We start from the raw sequence: 18653 nt of genomic DNA on the forward strand, positions 1-18653 counted from the left end.
GCACACCTCTCTCCCCCACGTGAACCCTGGGACCCAGACATCCATATCAGCTGGTTTTTGTTTTCCTCACTCCTCAAGCTAACCTTCTGGCTGTGTTTGCCTGACCAAAGTTTCTTGGGCTTAATTTTCTCTTTAACTCTGCCCCACGCCTACTAAACTCATCACACTCATTTTTCTCCACCATTCTCTGGAGGCCCTCTGCACCATGAAACTTGTAGCCCCCGCATTTTCACGGGTCCCTGGGGCCCCACGGCCTAACTTTGCTCCTGAGATGTTTGTTTTGTTATCTAGCCTTCACTCTATTCCTAGAGCTATTCTTTTCTGTCCCTGATTTTTCTAACTCTCCTGCTCCCACCAGCATAAAAACTTCAGACCCAGCCAGCTGAACTCTATGCCTTGTGTGCTTTGATAGCTCTCTCCTTTTCACCTTTCCACAAAACTGAGCAGTTCGCCTCGAATTTTGTTTTGTTTTGTTTTGCTCTTGGTATCTAGTCTGACTGTTGAGTCAAAATTTTCTCTCTAATCCAAGTCCCATCAAACAGACATTTCTCTCTACCCGTCTCGCCCCAATTAAGCTAAACTTTGGGGGGGATAATACTTTCCTTTCCACACCCTCGTTATATCCACCTGAACCAGTGACTTTTCAAAATTTATCTTTTTTTTTTTTTTTTTCCAGCGGAACCACCGATTCAAACGAAATCTTAGACCCAGCGCATAAATCAGATTTAAGAAGAAGAGCTCTGGTGGGAATAGGGTGGGGGAGCTCGGCTTTACAAGGGGGATCCGAAGGTACCTCCTTCCAGCAATTTGGCAACCACTAGCCAAACTTCCGCGACTTTCCCTCCCTAAGCCTGATCTCCTCGAGGGTACGCTGTAGCTTAGCACACCGTGCGCTCCTCACCGCAAGTCTCTTCCTTCTTCCCACCGTCTTCTACGCCAGGTCCTGCCATGGAGCTGCGCTCCGAGCTGCCTAGCGTGCCCGGCGCAGCAACGGCGGCGGCAACAGCGACAGGGCCGCCCGTGGCGTCGGTGGCGTCGGTGGCAGCGGCGGCGGCGGCGGCCGCGTCGCTACCGGTGAGCGTGGCGGGCGGCTTGCTAAGAGCGCCGCCGCTGTTGTTGCGGGCGGCGGAGAAGTACCCGCGGACCCCCAAGTGCGCGCGCTGCCGCAACCACGGCGTCGTGTCGGCGCTCAAGGGCCACAAACGCTACTGCCGCTGGAAGGACTGCCTGTGCGCCAAGTGCACGCTCATCGCCGAGCGCCAGCGCGTCATGGCGGCGCAGGTGGCGCTGCGCCGGCAACAGGCGCAGGAGGAGAACGAGGCGCGCGAGCTACAGCTGCTCTACGGCACTGCCGAGGGCCTGGCGCTCGCCGCCGCCAACGGCATTATCCCGCCGCGACCCGCCTACGAGGTCTTCGGCTCCGTGTGCGCCGCCGACGGCGGGGGGCCGGGAGCGGGAGCGCCCGCGGGGACCGGAGGCGGCGCAGCGGGCGCGGGGAGCTCAGGTGAGCGCGCCGCCGGGCCGGGAGGAAAGGGAGCGGGGCCCAGGCCTGGGGGCACGCGGCCCAGGGACTTGTCTTGGTACTGAAAGAGTGGAATCCCCTCTTCCAAACGCCCGACTGCTAAGAGTTCGCGGCGCACCCAGGCCCTGATCTGGGGCACAAACACATAAATTCTTTCTCCCCTTTCTGAAGAATTTGCCCTTCACCCCCTTCTCTCACCGCGGGCCCAAATGTAGACGCTGGAATCGTATCTCCTCTACCCAAAGGCGGCCGGGTCCCACCTTCCCTGCTCACTTGGCTCGGTCTCCCCAGCGTGGAACCTTTAACCTTGGTTCTGCTCTTCTCCACTTGCCGTGGTTCCCTTCCCAACTCTCTTCAGAAATCCGGCCCTCTCCCAGTCCTCCTCCCCCGCACCCTCCACCCGCTTTCTCTGGGTGTCAGGAACACCTCTTTCCTTTCCCCGTGTGATTTCTTTTCTCCAGTTCCTAATGCTCCCCGGACAACCGCACGCTGCGCCTGCTCCTTCTTTCTAGCTTCTTTCCCCACTTGTCCCCGTTTTCTCAAGAGTAGGCGCTCTCTCGCTTCCCTCGATCCCCATTCTTCTAACCCCCTACTCCCCGTCTGGCCCCACCCTCCTCTTCAAGAATTTCTCGCCTTTTTCTAGGGAGGGAAGAAATTAAGGCTGGGGCCATTGCGGGGCCTCTCAGCCCTCATCTTGGGAGTAAAGAACTTCTTAGGTTTTAATTTTGGAAAGGGTTGATTAGAAATAGGGGCTCTATTTTTGCCTGCAGAAAGCCTTGGGATCTCTTAGATACCCAAGGTGCCTTCCCTAACAAGCTATGTTGCCCAGGGCCAGAGGGTGCCCAGGGCAGGGTTCGCTCTTGGAATGATGGATGTGGAGTGGGGTCCTCTATACAGTAGGTGGTATATATAGGTGGAAGTTATATTGTCTCCTGCTTGAACTCTGGGCCAGGCCACTTTGCCGGGTCACGGACCCGGCTAGGAAGGAGGATAAGGGTGGAGGTGTTGGGGCACAGATGTGGAAGAGGGGAACTGGACATTGAATTTACAGGGCACAGGTGGTTGGGGTTCTGGTACAGAAAGAGTGCGCCCTGGGGGGTAGGGGAAGTGAGAACTGTAGGGGCTCAGAGAGTAAGGAATGCTGGAGAAAAAAGGAGGGGGCGCCGGAGTCCAGTGAATGAGGGTCCTCAGGTTCAGGAAACTGCGGTCCAAAGGGCTGATGTGCTGAGGGTGCCTCACCTCCCCGCCCCTAATCACGCCTCACATCCCCTTTTCTCCCCTCCTAGAGGCCAAGTTACAGAAGTTTGACCTGTTCCCCAAGACGCTGCTTCAGACCGGCCACCCCGGCAGCCCGCAGCCGCCACCGGGGAAGCCCTTATCACCCGACGGCGCGGACTCGGGGCCCGGGACATCTTCTCCGGAGGTGCGGCCGGGCTCGGGCTCGGAGAACGGCGACGGCGAGTCCTTCTCAGGGTCGCCCCTGGCCCGGGCCTCCAAGGAGGCAGGTGGGAGCTGCCCGGGCAGTGCAGGCCCGGGAGGCGGTGGCGAGGAGGACAGCCCGGGCTCCGCCAGCCCTTTGGGCTCCGAATCCGGTTCTGAGGCCGACAAAGAAGAGGCAGAGGCCGCTCCCGCTCCAGGGCTGGGCGGGGGCCCGGGTCCACGGCAGCGGACGCCGCTGGACATCTTGACGCGCGTCTTCCCGGGCCACCGGCGAGGCGTCCTGGAGCTGGTGTTGCAGGGTTGCGGCGGCGACGTGGTGCAGGCCATCGAGCAGGTGCTGAACCACCACCGCGGGGGCTTGGCAGCCGGCCTCGGTCCCGCCGTGCCCCCTGATAAGGCCGCAGTGGGTGCAGTAGCAGCCGCGGACGACGCGTGGCCGGGCCGCGTCGACGCCGCCGCTGCCGGGGGGCCGGGGCTGCCCGCGCCGCTGCAGGCCGGCCCCGCCGCTCCTCCGCACCACAGACCTTTGCTGGCCGGCGCCATGGCGCCTGGGGCGCTGGGCTCGCTGAGCAGCCGCTCGGCATTCTCACCACTGCAGCCCAACGCCAGTCACTTCGGCGCCGACGCAGGCGCCTACCCGCTGGGTGCGCCGCTCGGCCTCAGCCCCCTGCGCCTGGCCTATTCGGCGGCAGCGGCGCACAGCCGTGGCCTGGCCTTCATGGCTCCCTACTCGACCGCCGGCCTGGTGCCCACACTCGGCTTCCGCCCGCCCATGGACTACGCCTTCAGCGACCTCATGCGCGACCGCTCGGCCGCCGCCGCTGCGGTGCACAAGGAGCCCACCTACGGCGGCGGCCTGTACGGGCCTATGGTCAACGGCGCCCCTGAGAAGCAGTAGGGCCAGGGGCCCGGCACCGGGCCGCCCCCAAACGGGGACCCCAGCCTTGATCCCGCGGGCCGCCGGTCCTTCTTTGCCCGGGGCGCTCTGTGCGCCCCGGCTGGGGTGTTCTCGCTCAAAGGTGATTTTCGGTTTTGTTTTGGAAGGTGGGCAGAGAGCTGAGCAAAGGGGGAGCAACTACAGATGCAGGTGTTCTCGGAGAGGGTGCGTGGTCCTGATCCTCATCCTCTGGCCACCTCCCAAGGCTCCTCCAGCCCTTCAAAAGGCCGGGAATTCTTGAGAATTCAGAGGCTGCGGCCGCCGCACACGCTCCTGCCTCTCCTTTTCCTGTGCTCATCCCACCCGCCCGCTCTCCAGTGGATGGCAGGATAGTCCGAGAATCTGTCTTCTGTGTATCCCTCTCCTTATTAAAATTTTTAAAAAAATGTTCGCTCTAACAAATATAAATTTAGGATGTATAAATCTCTTGACACTGAGTTGAGTCTTTGGGACACACACATATATATATCGATATCAATTGTAAAAAAAAAAAAGGAAACAAGTTCTAAGGTGCACTTTCCTCGTTGCGGTATTTGTCGCTCTCTGTTGCTTATGCCAATAAGCATGGGTTTCCTTGGTGCAGTGTGAGTTTTTATATATGTATAAATCTATATATAATCTATACATATATATATACAAGCCAGTGTATAATGTTATAAAATGGAATTCTAAGTTATTAATTGTAATCTGTAGGTGACCTCGGTATTAACGTGAAAAATATTCAAAAACAAGCAAAAAAAAAAGGACAAAATGGAAAAAAGTAGACTATGCGCGCATTGTACTTATCAGGTTTTATAGATTAAATATATTGTAAACTCGGGACAAATCCTGCCCACCCGCCCCTCTTGCCTGCGGCCGATCTCTCCCTAAGATGCGGTCAAGGTGCGCACTGAAGCAGGAACAGAGCAACGAGTGACTGAGCCAGAACCGCCCGCCCGAGAGCCCATCCCTGCCTCCCGGGACTCGCCAAACCCCCGGCCCGAAGGGACGGCAGCGGGAAACGCTGCTGCAGAGAATGGCTCGCTTTGTGCTTTCCTTTGCATAGACATGAGCTAGAAATAAATGTTATTTTCTAAGAAAACAGCACCGGATCCCGTCCTGCTCCTCGGTAGGCCGGATTGAAAAGGTCTTGAATTCGCGTTCGGGCCCGCGGTGCCAGCTAGACTTCAGTCCGGCTGGTGTCCGACCCTCGGGGTGCGGGCCGGAAAACTTTCTGTGGCGTCGGGAAAGGCCCCGCCGACGGGAGTGGCGCGCGGCTCAGAGCCCCGCGAGGAGCGGTGCCCCCTGCGCCTCTGGGACCCCGCGTCCTTCCCACTCCGGTTTTGGGCGCGCGGGCGCAACGGGTCGCCTTGCCAGTGCTCAGGATCCCTGGATTTTGGGCAGAGCCTCTTACGGAATCCCGAGAGGCTGGAGGCCGGATTTCGGTTCTCCCCGGGCCTCAGATTTGGACACAGCCGGGGTCGCACAATGCGCGCTTCCCTTCTCAAAGAGGTTTGGAACCCAGGTGACAGAGGCGGCGGCTGGGGAGGGAGAGCTGCGACCCTTCTCCCACGAAGGCTAGTGGCCTGGGAGTTATTTTGGGGTGGTAGGGGTGGTGGGGCGCTGCCCTCGCCAAGAGACAGGGTGATCCGAAAGTGGCTGTGAGGATGCGCCTTCCAGCCAGACCTCGCTCAGCACCCTAGTTACCTTCCCTCCTCACTCCCGGCTGAGCACAATAGTGGGTCCCCCGCCGACCCCCTCCTCCAACCGCCCCGGGCCTGCTCTGCTCCCTGCAGGGTGACTCCCCCTCTCCGGGAAACAGGGTGCTCCCTCCCCTAGTCTGGGCCCGGCGACATCCCAAGGTAAACTTCTGGGGCCGGCTCAAGTTCCGCCAGGCGGTGAAACTTAATAGCAGGACAAGAAAACGGTTTAATAAAGAAGGGCTTTAATAGGGAACTAATTTGATTGAGTTGCCTAATTCCACTTTAATTGGAAAGGGGTTTGGCTGTTTGGTTATAAAGTGCGAGGGTGACAACGAGATGGAGGTGGGGCAAGAAGGAGCGAGAGAAGAAAGATGGGGGGCAACAGAAGAGGCGAAAAAGGGAACGAAGGTAGGAAGGAAAGAAGAGGGAGAGAGGAGAAAGAAGAGGGAAGAGTTACTAGAAAAAAAAGAGGAAGGCTAGAGAAGCGCAGGAGCTTTTAGAAGTGTGAACTTTCTTGCCCTTCACGCTGCTCTCTCAAGCCTCCCACGTCCTCCTCCTACTCCAGGTTTTTGGAAGCCTCGGGTCCTCTCTTAGTCCAGGTTCCAGCTGCCGCCTTTCTGGCCTCTGCCTTCATCCCCATTCAAGGTGAATCTAAGATCGCTCTGGGTCTCTTGGTTTCAGGAGGGACTTATACTGAGTCTCCCCAAGTTCCTTGTTTCCTGCTGGTGCTTAAGCCAGACCCCAGGGGTTGGCTTGGGGGCCCACATTATCCACTCTTGAGAACATCCAGAGCTTCAAAGATTTCAAGATTAGTATTTTAGTTCATCCTCACAGCAAACCCGGAATAATCTGGTGAATTGTTTATTAATGGGTCCATTTTACAAAGGAGGAAACTGAGGTCCAGAGTGGTTTATAGACCCGTCCAACCAATCCGGGGACTCTGGACCTCTTTTCCTCTGCCCTGTTAGGGTGAACCTCCTCCTCTCCTGGAGCGGTCTCTCCTGGCTGAAGGTGGGGGCTCTGCAGATCCCCCCATGTACTCCTGCGGCTCAGAGAGGGGAAGTACCTTGCCTCAGCTCCAGGCGGCCAGCGCTTTGGCTGAGCTCAGAATGATTCGTGAGTGGTGAAACTTTGAGAGGGTGGAATAGTGGGGTTCCCAGGTTCTTCTCATCCCCGGCCCTGTGAGTCTTGGTGGCCCAGACCTGGGGATGGAACCCCAGGGCTGTAAGTCACAACCTTGACACCTGGCGAAGGGCTGCACCCATGCATGCCCCTGACCCCACTGCCTACTGAGCAGTCAGGAAGACTGAGGCTCAGAAACTGACAGTGACAGGCCCAGGGTTGTACGTTCAGGTTCTGCAGAGTCAGACTCGGAACCCAGGACGCTCAAGCCAGTTTGTTAGGTGGCAGTGGTGGGAGTGGGGCTGGGCCAGTAGGCGCCTCTGCAGCAGGTGGGAGGAGGGTGGGGCCTGAGCTCCGCTGAGTTCCACTGGGAGGATCACTGGGATCCCAGTCATGGGAGGCAGCAGCAGCCTCACCTCTTCTTTGTGGGGAGGAGAAGGTGGGATGAGAGTTTCCTCCTGACCTCTACAGTCCATATTTATTCCCAAACTTTCCCCTAAGTCTGCTGGAGCTGTGCTTGGCCTGGATACTGGGAAGACCTGGGCCTGATCACCATGGGGGAGCTAGGGCTATTGTAGTCATTAAAACTTACTTTCCTCCTCCTCCTCTTTCTTCATAACAACAGCAGCAGCTACAAATTACTGAGTACCTACTGTGCACCAGGTCCTGTACACAGCACATTTCATACAGATCCTGCTCAGTGGGTGAAAAAGAGCCAAGAGCTGGGATCCAGGCTCTGTTTCTGGCTGAGTTTATTCATTCACAATTACTTCAGTTAGCAAATGTTTACTAAGTACTTACTGTATGCCAAACCCAGTTCTAGGAACTTGGGATACACAAGTGTGCGAGACAGGCACCATCTCTACCCTTTAAAACCTCACAGTGTGTGGGGGTGTGGACAGGAGCAACTAAACAGGCAAGGAGGATGCACTGATCAGTGCCCCAGGGCTCAGGGAGGTCTGACCAGGGAAAGGTGAGTTGGGACACTTCACCTCAGCTTCCTCCTCAGTGAAATGGGGTTGATAGTGACTGTCAGTCTGGATGCTGTGAGGATTGATTGAGAGAATGTGTAAAAAAAACTTTTAGCTTAGTGCCTAACTGACCAGGCACATTCATTATAATCTCAGATACTTTGGTGTGGGTATTGTCCCATTTCATAGAGGAGTACACAGTTCAGAGGGATTGAGTGACTGGAGCAAATTTCCCTTATAAATCCTCTAAAGTGTCACAGGTTATGGGAGGTGCCCTGCCTGAGCAACAGGCCACAGTGAAGGATCATCAGATGGGAGATGCTTCTGAGGGAAGGTGAGGCTGCAGCTAAGTCCTGAGGACATTGGTGAGGGGCAGCATTAGTGATCAGGAAATTGGTGAGGGAAGAGCAGGTGGAGAAGGAGGAGGTGGGGACAGGTGGTGATGTTGGACAGAAGTCAGGGGTCAGATCAAGGGGAACCTCAAGCTCCAGGGTAAGGGACCTAGGTTTCAGAGTGAGGGTACTGGGGGCCAGTGACAGCATGCCTGGTGAGATTTGCATTTGGACTGGATACATTGTTAGGGAAGGCCAAACCCATTTAAGGAAGAGTCATGTAAGATGGTAGCACCCAAAAATGACCAGTGGGGGCAGGGACAGGGAGAGAAAAGGTTGACTTCAAGAACTACTGGGAACCAGACCCTCTACTCTTGATCCAATGGATGCTGGAGGGGAGTAAACCAGGAGGAGGGCTCATGGATAATTCCCAGGTATCTGGGCTGCTTGACCCTTTGCAGGTGACAGAGTTGTGGGCCCTTAGAGCAGAGACAAGATTGGAAGGTGAGGAAAAAATTCCAGTGTTCAACATATAGAATTTGAGGAACTTATGGGGCTTCTAGGTGTGGACACCAAATGGTAGAAAGAGTTAGCATGTGGGTGGCAACAGGGCCTTGGGAGGGATGAAGTGGCCCAACCCTTTCTCCACACTGGACATAGGACTCCTTTAATGGAGGCTGTGGGCCTGGGGGAGGGGGGTTGTTGAGACCCCAGACATTGGAGTTCTGCCTCTCACCTTTTTGGTTCATTCCAAGAAGGCTGGCCTCTGAAAATAATTCTCTTAAAATTTTTCACCCTGTGAAGGTTATTGTCCTGGAGCAGGACCCTGGGAAGCCTGTCCCTGCCTTTATTGTGACACCAATGAAGCTTAAACTTAAGGGGTCCCCACCTGTACAGGTCCCTTTCAAACTTTCCCTGCTTTCTACTCCCTGAAGCTTTAGCTTCAGTGGCTTTCTGCCCTCTCCCCACTTGTCCATCCCCACCTCACCATGACCAATGAGCTCATCAGAGTCACCTAACAGACCATGAACTTTCCTGCATCTTTGCTCATGCAAGTCCCTCTGCTTGGAAAGCCCTACCTTTTTCTTCTACTTTGAGGACCATCCTCACTTGCCCCAAGGCCCAGTGACACCAATGGAACTTAAAGTTCAAGTCTTGTCACTCAGAGAGGAAGATGGTGGTGGAGTAGGAGGACCCTAGGCTTGCCTCTTCCCACAAATACAAGATTACTATCCTAAATACCGCAGAAATTGATCTGAGGACTGGTAGAACAAACTCCCCAACTAAAGGTAGAGAAGACGCCACACCAAAGAAGGTAGGAATTGCAGAGACAGAGATGCAACTTGGGAGAGAAAGGAATAGTGGTCACTGCCATGGGGTGGGAGCCACGGTCACAGAGAAGGGCAAGAGACAAACTAGCACACAGGGAAGCACACGGGGAAAACAAATCCCCATAGCAATTGGCTTGGAAAGCAACAGGGCCTGAATTTCATGAATTCTTGCAACCAGAAGGGCTTAAAGCCTGGAGTTTTAAAGGTCAGTGTGCTTGGCTCTGGGAAAGCTTGGAGGACATTAGGGCTGCTTTTGGAGAAAAGGCAGAGCAAACAGCCTGTGGACATACAGCTTGGAAACAGTGATCTCAGGAACGCCTGAAATACACAGTGGGGAGGTTAGCTGTTCATCTCAGAGCATGTCCTAAAGAGGCAGTTTTCATGAAAAGACCTTTCCAGGAACAAAGGAACATAGCTGGCACCATTTCCCTCCTCTGCTCATCAGCATAAACACAGAGCAGTGCCAACACTCACTACCTAATTTGCTTACACCAAACCCCACACTCCATGCTTCAGAAGAACCACCCTTCCCAACTGTACTTGCCTCAGCCCCAGCATGGCCAGCCCCCTCACCCAGAAAACCAGCCCAAAACCCTGCCAACACCATATCTCCTGACCTGGAAGTTTTGTGAGGCCTTGGTTCTGGTGGTAGTGGCAACAGGTCTTATTTCACAAGCAGACCAGAGTACACCTAGTGAAAATGTACCACATCCAGGCCAGGGACCAAACACTGTGTACAACAGGCAAAGAGACCCTCAGCAGACCATTGGCCTGAAGAAAAATGTGTCAGGGACACAAGAGCAGAGTGCGTGCAGCACACATTGGAGGCCCTGGGGGACAGAGGGCACACTGCTGGGCACTTCAAGACCTCTTCTTCAGAAGGCCATTACCCTCAAGAACAGGAGACATAGCTGACTTTCCTAATACAGAGAAGCAGGCACAGAGACTTAGACAAAATGAGAAGACAGAGGAATGTGCCCCAAATGAAAGAAGAGGACAAGGTTACAGCTGGATATCTAAGCAAAATAGATATAAGTAACATACTTGAATGGAGAGTTTATTTTTTTATTTTTGACATTTATTTATTTTAAATAGGTTCCGCACCCAGTGTGGAGTCCAATGTGGGGTTTGAACTCATGACCCTGAGATCAAGACCTGAGCTGAGATCAAGTCAGACTGCTTAACTGAATGAGTCACCAGGTGCCCCAAGATTTTATTTTATTTTATTTTATTTATTTTTTAAAAAAGATTTATCTATTTATTTTAGAGAGAGAGAGAGAACAGCAAGGAGGGGCAAAGGGAGAGAGAGAATCCTTAAGTAGACTCCCCACTGAGTGCAGAACTTGATGCGGGGGTCCATCCCTGGATGGAGCCCCGTGTTGGGCTCCCAGCTCCATAGGGAGTCTGCTTCTCTCCCCCCACCCCTCCACTTATGATCTCTCTCTCTCAAATAAATAAATGAAATCTTAAAAAAAAAAGTATGTTTAGAGGGAATGTACCTCAACATAATAAATGTCACATATGAAAAACCCAGAGCTAACATCATCTTCAATGGGGAAAAACTGAGAGCCTTTCCCCTAAAGCCAGGAACAAGACAAGGATGTCCACTCTCATCACTTCTATTCAACATAGTACTGGAAGTCCTAGCCACAGCAATCAGACAACAAAAAGAAATAAAGAAAATCCAAATCAGTAGGGAAGAGGTAAAACTCCCACTATTTGCAGATGACATAATAACATATATAGAAAACCAGAAAGACTGCACCAAAAAACTGCTAGAACTGATACACCAATTCGGTAAAGTCACAGGATGCAAAATCAATCTACAGAAATCTGTTGCATTTCTATATAACAATAATGAAGCCACAGAAAGAGAAATTAAGAAAACATTCCCACTTACAGCTGCACTAAAAATAAGATACCTAGTAACAAACCTAACCAAAGAGCTGAAAGACCTGTACTCTGATAACTATAAAATACTGATGAAAGAAATTGAAGAAGACACAAAGAAATGGAAAGACATTCCATGCTCATGAGTTGGAAGAACAAATGGCTTTAAAATGCCTATACTACCCAAAGCAATCTACACATTTAATGCAATCCCTATCAAATTACCAACAGGATTTTTCATAGAACTAGAACAAACAATCCTAAAATTTGTATGGAACCGCAAAAGACCCAGAATAGCCAAAGCAATCTTGAAAAGAAAAGCAAAGCTGGAGGAGTCACAATTCCAGACTTCAAGTTATATTACAAAGCTGTAGTGATCAAAACAGTATGGTACTGGCACAAAAATAAGACACATAGATTAATAAAACAGAATGGAAAATCCAGAAATAACCCCACAATTATATGGTCAATTAATCTATGACAAAGCAGGAAAGAATACCGAATGGTAAAAAGATGGTCTCTTCAACAAATGATGTTGGGAAAACTGGACAGCAACATGCAAAAAAAATGAAACTGAACTGCTTTCTTACACCATACACAAAAATAAATTCAAAATGGATTAAAGATGCAATTGTGAGACATGAAACCATAAAAATCCTAGAAGAGAGCACAGGCAGTAATTTGTCTGGCATCAGGTGTAGCAACTTTTTTCTAGAGAGGTTCCCTGAGGCAAGGGTAGCAAAAGCAAAAATAAACTATTGGGACTTCATCAAAATAAAAATCTTCTGTACATCAAAGGAAACAATCAAGAAAACTAAAAGGCAACGTATGGAATGGGAGAAGATATTTGCAAATGACACATCCATTAAAGGGTTAGTATCCAAAATATATAGGGAACTGATATAAGTCAATACCCAAAGAACAAATAACCCAATTTAAAAATGGGTGGAAGTCAGGAACAAACATTTTTCCAAGGAAGACATCCAGATGGCCAACGGACACATGAAAAGATGCTCAATATCACTCATCACCTGAGAAATGCAAATCATGACTACAATGAGATATCACCTAACACTTGTCAGAATGGCTAAAATCAAAACACAAGAAACAACAGGTCTTGGGGAGGATGTGGGAAAAAAGGAACCCTCTTGCACTGTTGGTGGGAATGCAAACTGGTGCAGCCACTCTGGAAAACAGTATGGGGGTTCCTCCAAAAGTTAAAAATAGAACTACCCTACCATCCAACAATCACACTACTGGGTATTTACCCAAAGAATACAAAAACACTAATTTGAAGGGATACATGCATGCCTATGTTCATAGCAACATTATTTACAATAGCCAAGATATGGAAGAAGCCCAAGTATCCATTGATCGATGAATGGATAAAGAAGATGTGGTATATGTATGTATACAATGGAATACTATTCAGGCATAAAAACAAATGGAATCCTGCCATTTGCAACAATATGGATGGAGCTAGAAAGTATAATGCTAAGTGAAATAAGTCAGTCAGAGAAAGACAAATACCATATGATTTCACTCATATATGGAGTTTAAGAAACAAAATAAATGAACAAAGGGAAAAAAGAGAGAGAGAGACAAACCAAGAAACAGATTCTTAACTATAGAGAACAAACTGAGGCAAGGGTAACAAAGGGGGAGTTACCAGAGGAGAGGTGGGTGGGGGGAACGGTGAAACAGGTGATTAAGAAGTGCACTTGTCCTGATGAGCACAGGGTGATTAAAATAAAAACTTACGAAAAAACTCAACAAAAACCAAAAACACCCCAAAACTACTGGAATGGAGATCTGAATGAAGAATGGACTTTAGTTAATGTGAATGTATCAATATTGGTTTGTTAATTGTAACACATGCACCACATTAATGGAAAATGTTAATAATAGGCAAAGCTGAATACGGGGTACATGGGAACTTTCTGTACTGTCTTCTTAATTTTTCTGTAAATCTAAAATAAAGTCTTAAAAAAAAATAAAAGACTTGTTACTTGTACAGGTCCCTTTCAAGGTCTTGCACTTTGTGCGCATGGTCAGATGACTTCTTTTTCTTAAAGTTTCAGGCCCCATTAAAACTGTTACTATTAACTATTACTGCATAATAAATGACCCCCAAATTTAGTGACTTAAAACAATAACCATCTTATTATCTTACGACTTTGTGGGTCAGGAATTTGAGCAGGGTGTGACTGGGTTGGCCTTTTTTCCATATAGTGTTGATGGTGATCAGTTGGTGGTATTCAGCTAGTGGATTTGTTGGTCTGGAGGGTGATAGCTTCAGTCACATGTCTGGTGCTTTTGTGTGGAGGGCGGGAAGGCTGGGCTCAGCTGGACCACTGACTGGAGCACCTATCTGTAGTCCTTCTGTCATGGTGGCCTAAGGGTATCAGACCTCTTGCATGTTGACTCAAGTTTCTAAGAGCAGATGTTCCAGTAAACAAAGTGAAAGCTACATGGCCCTCTATGACTTAGCCCCATAGGTCAAGAATGTGATAAGACTACTATTTCCAAGTGACTGACACCAAAGTCACATTGATTTAAAAAAAAAAAAAAAGGAATTGATGTCCTCTCTGCAAAGGCTTCTGCAGAGAATAAGGCCTGCTGGAAAACCAAGCTTTCAGTATAGCTGAATGTTTGGCCATTTCAGCCCTAAATAGTCTTTGTTTTAGCATTTTAAGGTAGAAGCTTAATAAAGCATGTTACTTGCTTTTCCATTTTCTTTTCCAAGGGATACTGAGATGCTTCAAGCTTTCTTTGATTCAAATTCATCTCAGGATGTACATGATAGGGTTGTGGGATTTTACTGGATTGAGGGTTCACTGTCTCTAGCACTAAAGACTCAATATTTCTGGGATTTTCTGATATATTTTTTAAAATTTTGAAAACCATTTATTATGAAAAATTACAAGCATGTAAGAAAATATACATTAGAGTATAATAAATTCTTATATACTCATCACATAACTTTAATAATTAACGTTTTGCCATGTTTGCTTCACCCAGTTTTTTTGAGGAATTTAAAATAAATTATAGACATTGTGAATTTCCACTGTGAAATACCTCAGTATGCATCACGAAAATATGAGACATGTTCTTACAAAACCACCATATCATCAATACACTATCAATATTAAAAATAATTCCTTTATATCACCTAATACCCAAAACATATTAAGATTTACCCAGTTGCAGGGGTGCCTGGGTGGCTCAGCCAGTTAAGAGTCAGCTCTGGTCATGATCCCAGGGTCCTGGGATCAAGCCCTGCATCAGGCTCTCTGCTCAGCAAGGAGCCTGCTTCTCCTTCTCCCTCTGCCTGCAGCTCTGCCTACTTGTGGTCTCTCTCTCTGTGTCAAATAAATAAATAAAATCTTTAAAAAAAAAAGATTTACCCAGTTGCCCCCACTGGGGACTTAACTTACTTATTACTTACTTACTTACTAATTTACACACACACACACACACAATTGATTTGTTCAAACCAGGATTTGGTCACCTCTAGTAGACACTGTCAGAGTCCTATTCATATCCCTTAGGACCTTTCAGCCACTGATTTCCAGCTTCTGGGATCATTTTCTCTATGTTAAGGGCTTTTAGTCCAGAACCACAGAAGAGAGTGGCATACCAGAGTTGGGGTGGTGGGAGTCATCCTTTTCTGAGGAGACAATGAGAAGATGCATTGTTTGTAGAGAATTAAAAACAATAATAATACGGACTACAAGTTCATCTGCTTTTTATTTTTTAATTTTTTTTTTTAAAGATTTATTTATTTATTTTAGAGTTGGGGAGAGAGACAGAGAGAGTCTTAAGCAGACTCCATGCTGAGTGTGGAGCCCGATGCCAGGCTCAATCTCACAACCCTGAGATCAAGACCTGAGCTGAAAACCAAGAGTCAGACGTTTAACTGACTGGACGACCCAGGTTCTCCGGTCTGCCTTTTAAATGATCACCATAGCCCAGCAATTCTAAATAATCCAGAGATAAAATATTACTCACCTCAAAAACTTTTTGTTGGTGGTTAAACTTCTGAACAATTCTTGCTGTGATTGTTGAGTTTACATTTTGTGTACACGTGCATGTGTGTATGCAGATATGCAGACACATATAAAATGTATTTAGATATACATATATATCACAAATTGTTACTTTATTATTTTTTATGTTTATATACAGTAAACCTGACTTTTCTGTAGTTGATTTCTAAAAGTGGGAACATGCGTATAGATTTGTTAATTGCCTTCACAATCAGGATTCAGATCATCTTTATCACCCCAGAAAACTTCCTTGTGTTACTCTTTTGTAATCAATCGACACTTAACTCCTGTTAAACAGTGACCTGCTCTCTATCTTTAGTTTCTTCTTTTCTGGAATGTTACATAAGTGGAATCAATAGTATGTAGCCTTTGGCAACTGGCTTCTTTCACTCAGCATGCCTTTGAGATTCATCCAAATTGTTGCAGGTGTCAATAGTTCATTCCTATTTATTGCCACATAATATTAAACTATTCAGATGACCACAGTTTGTTAATCCATTCACTGTTGAAAGACATTTGGGTTGTTTTTGGTTTTGGTGATTATGAATGGAGCTGCTATAAACATTCATGAACAGGCTTTTGTGGGATCATAAATTTTCATTTATCCAGGGTAAAGTACACGAGAGTATGATTACCAGGTCATATGGTAATTATTTAGCTTTAGAAGATATTGCCTGTTTTCCAAAAGAGCTATGCCATTTTGCATTCTCAGCAGCAATATATGAGAGTTGCCACATGGTTAAATGCACATGGTTGTCTAGCTCTTTTCTTTTTAAGTCATTTTTAATAACAGTGCTATGGTGTCTTATTTTTTTTTAAGATTTTATTTTTTAAATAATCTCTACACCCTATGTGGGGCTTGAATTTACAACTCTGAGATCAAGAGTCACATGCTCTACTGACTGAGCCAGCCAGGTGCCCTTCTTACTGTGGTTTTGATTTACATTTCCCTAGCGGCTAATGATCTTAAGCATCTTTTCATGTATTTGTTTTCCATCCGTACAGCTTTGCTGAAGTGTCTGTTCAAATATTGTGCCCTTTTAGAAAAATTGAGTTGTTTGTTTTCATACAATTGAGGATTTTCAAATAACAGCTTTTAAAAAAATTACATTCAATTTAGTTAACATATACTGTATTATTAATTTCAGGGGTAGAATCCAGTGGCTCATCAGTTGCATATAACTCCCAGTGCTCATTACATCAAGTGTCCTCCTTAATGCCCATCACCCAGTTACCCCATTCCCCCACCCACCTCCCCTCCAGCAACCCTAAGTTTGTTTCCTACAGTGAAGAGTCTCTTATGGTTTGCCTCCCTCTCTGTTTTCATCTTATTTTATTTTGCCTTCCCTTCCTCTATGTTCATCTGTTTTGTTTCTTAAATTCCACATATGAGTGAAATCATATGGTATTTATCTTTCTCTGACTAACTTACTTCACTTAACATAATACTCTCTAGTTCCATCCACATTGTTGCAAATGGCAAGATTTCATTTTTTAGTTGGGTAATATTCCATTATGTGTGTGTGTATATATATATATATACATACATATATATATACATACATATATATATATACACACACATACACACACATATACACATACACACACATATATACCACACCTTCTTTATCTGTTCATCTGGGCTCTTTCTATAGGTTGGTTACTGTGGACATTGCTGCTATAAACATTGGGGTGCATGTCCGCCTTCGAATCACTATGTTGGTATCCTTTGGATAAATACCTAGTACTGCAATTGCTGGGTTGTAGGGTAGCTCTATTTTTAACTTTTTGAGGAACCTCCATACTGTTTTCCAGAGTGGCTGCACCAGCTTGCATTCCCACCAGCAGTGTAAGAGGATTCCCCTTTTTCCACACACTTACCAACATCTGTTGTTTCCTGAGTTATTAATTTTAGCCGTTCTGACTGGTATGGGGAGGTATCTCATTGTGGTTTTGATTTGTTTTTCCTTGATGCTGAGTGATGTGGAGAAATTTTTCATGTGTCTGTTGGTGATTTTTATGTCTTCTTTGGAGAAATGTCTGTTTATGTCTTCTGCCCATTTCTTGAGTGGATTATTTGTTTTTTGGGTTGAGTTTGATAAGTTCTTATTTTTTCATGCCTTCAAACATAAATACATATTTATTATGTAGTTTCTGTGGATCAGGAATTCAGGGGCAACTTGGGTGTGTGGTTCTGACTCAAGGCCTCTCATGAGATTGTACTCCAGTAAGTAGTTGGTCAGGGCTGTAGTCCTCTGAAGCCAAATTGAAGCTGGAGTTCTTTATGGATTTTGGATACTAGCTCTTTATCTGATAAGACATTTGTAAATATCTTCTCGCATTACGTAGGCTGCCTTTTAGTTTTGTTGACTGTTTCCTTTGCTGTGCAAAAGCTTTTTATCTTGATGAAGTCCCAGTAGTTCAGTTTTCAGTCTTCTGCATGTGGCTGTCCAATGTTTCCAACATCTTTTGTTGAAGAGACTGTCTTTTTTTCATTGGATATTCTGTCCTGCTTTGGCTAAGATTAGTTGACCACAGAGTTGAGGGTCCATTTCTGGGTTCTCTATTCTATTCCATTGTCTATGTGTCTGCTTTTTTGCCAGTACCACACTGTTTTGATGACTACAGCTTTGTAATGCAGTTTGATGTCTGGAATTGTGATGCTTCCAGCTTTGGTTTTCTTTTTCAACATTACTTTGCTATTTGGGATCTTTTCTGGTTCCATACAAATTTTAGGATTGTTCCAGCTCTGTGAAAAATGTTAATGGTATTTTGATAAGGATTGCACTGAATGTGTAGATTGCTTTGGGTAGCATAGACATTTTAACAATATTTGTTCTTCCAATCCATGAGCATGGAATGCTTTTCCATTTCTTTGTGTCTTCCTCAATTTCTTTCATAAGTGTTCTCTAGTTTTCAGAGTACAAATCCTTTACCTCTTTGGTTAGGTTTATTTGTAGGCATCTCATGGGTTTTGGTGAAATTGTAAATGGGATCGATTCCTTGATTTCTCTTTCTTCTGCCTCATTGTTAGTGTATAGAAATACAACTGACTTCTGTGCATTGATTATATACTGCCACTTTGCTGAGTTCCTGTATCAATTCTAGCAATTTTGGGGTGGAGTCTTTTGGGTTTTCTACACAGTGTATCTTGTCATCTGACTTCTTCTTTGATGATTTGGATAACTTTTATCAAATAACAGCTTTATTGAGATATAATTCATATACCATACAATTCACCTATTTAAATTGTATAATTCAGAAGTTTTTAGTGTATTCCCACAGTTGCAAAGCCATCACCATAATCAATTTTAGAACATTTTCATCACCTCCAAAAGAAATTCTATACCCATTAGCAGTCACTACTCATTTGT

The 18653-nt window shown here is 47.2% G+C and overlaps 1 protein-coding gene across 1 annotated transcript; it reads left to right on the top strand.

Moving 5' to 3' along the window:
• Positions 1–710: 710 nt before the first annotated feature.
• DMRTA2 (DMRT like family A2) lies at positions 711–4249 on the top strand. The gene is made up of 2 exons (XM_045895421.2): positions 711–1504; positions 2809–4249. The coding sequence occupies exons 1-2, from the start codon at positions 949–951 to the stop codon at positions 3858–3860; spliced, it is 1608 nt and encodes a 535-aa protein (XP_045751377.1). The 5' UTR covers positions 711–948; the 3' UTR covers positions 3861–4249.
• The last annotated feature ends 14404 nt before the right edge of the window (positions 4250–18653 follow it).

This window comes from Mirounga angustirostris, unplaced genomic scaffold, assembly GCF_029215605.1.
Source record: "Mirounga angustirostris isolate CCGP_5_RB_7025 unplaced genomic scaffold, mMirAng1.0.hap1 SCAF_4, whole genome shotgun sequence".
Taxonomy (NCBI): domain Eukaryota; kingdom Metazoa; phylum Chordata; class Mammalia; order Carnivora; family Phocidae; genus Mirounga; species Mirounga angustirostris.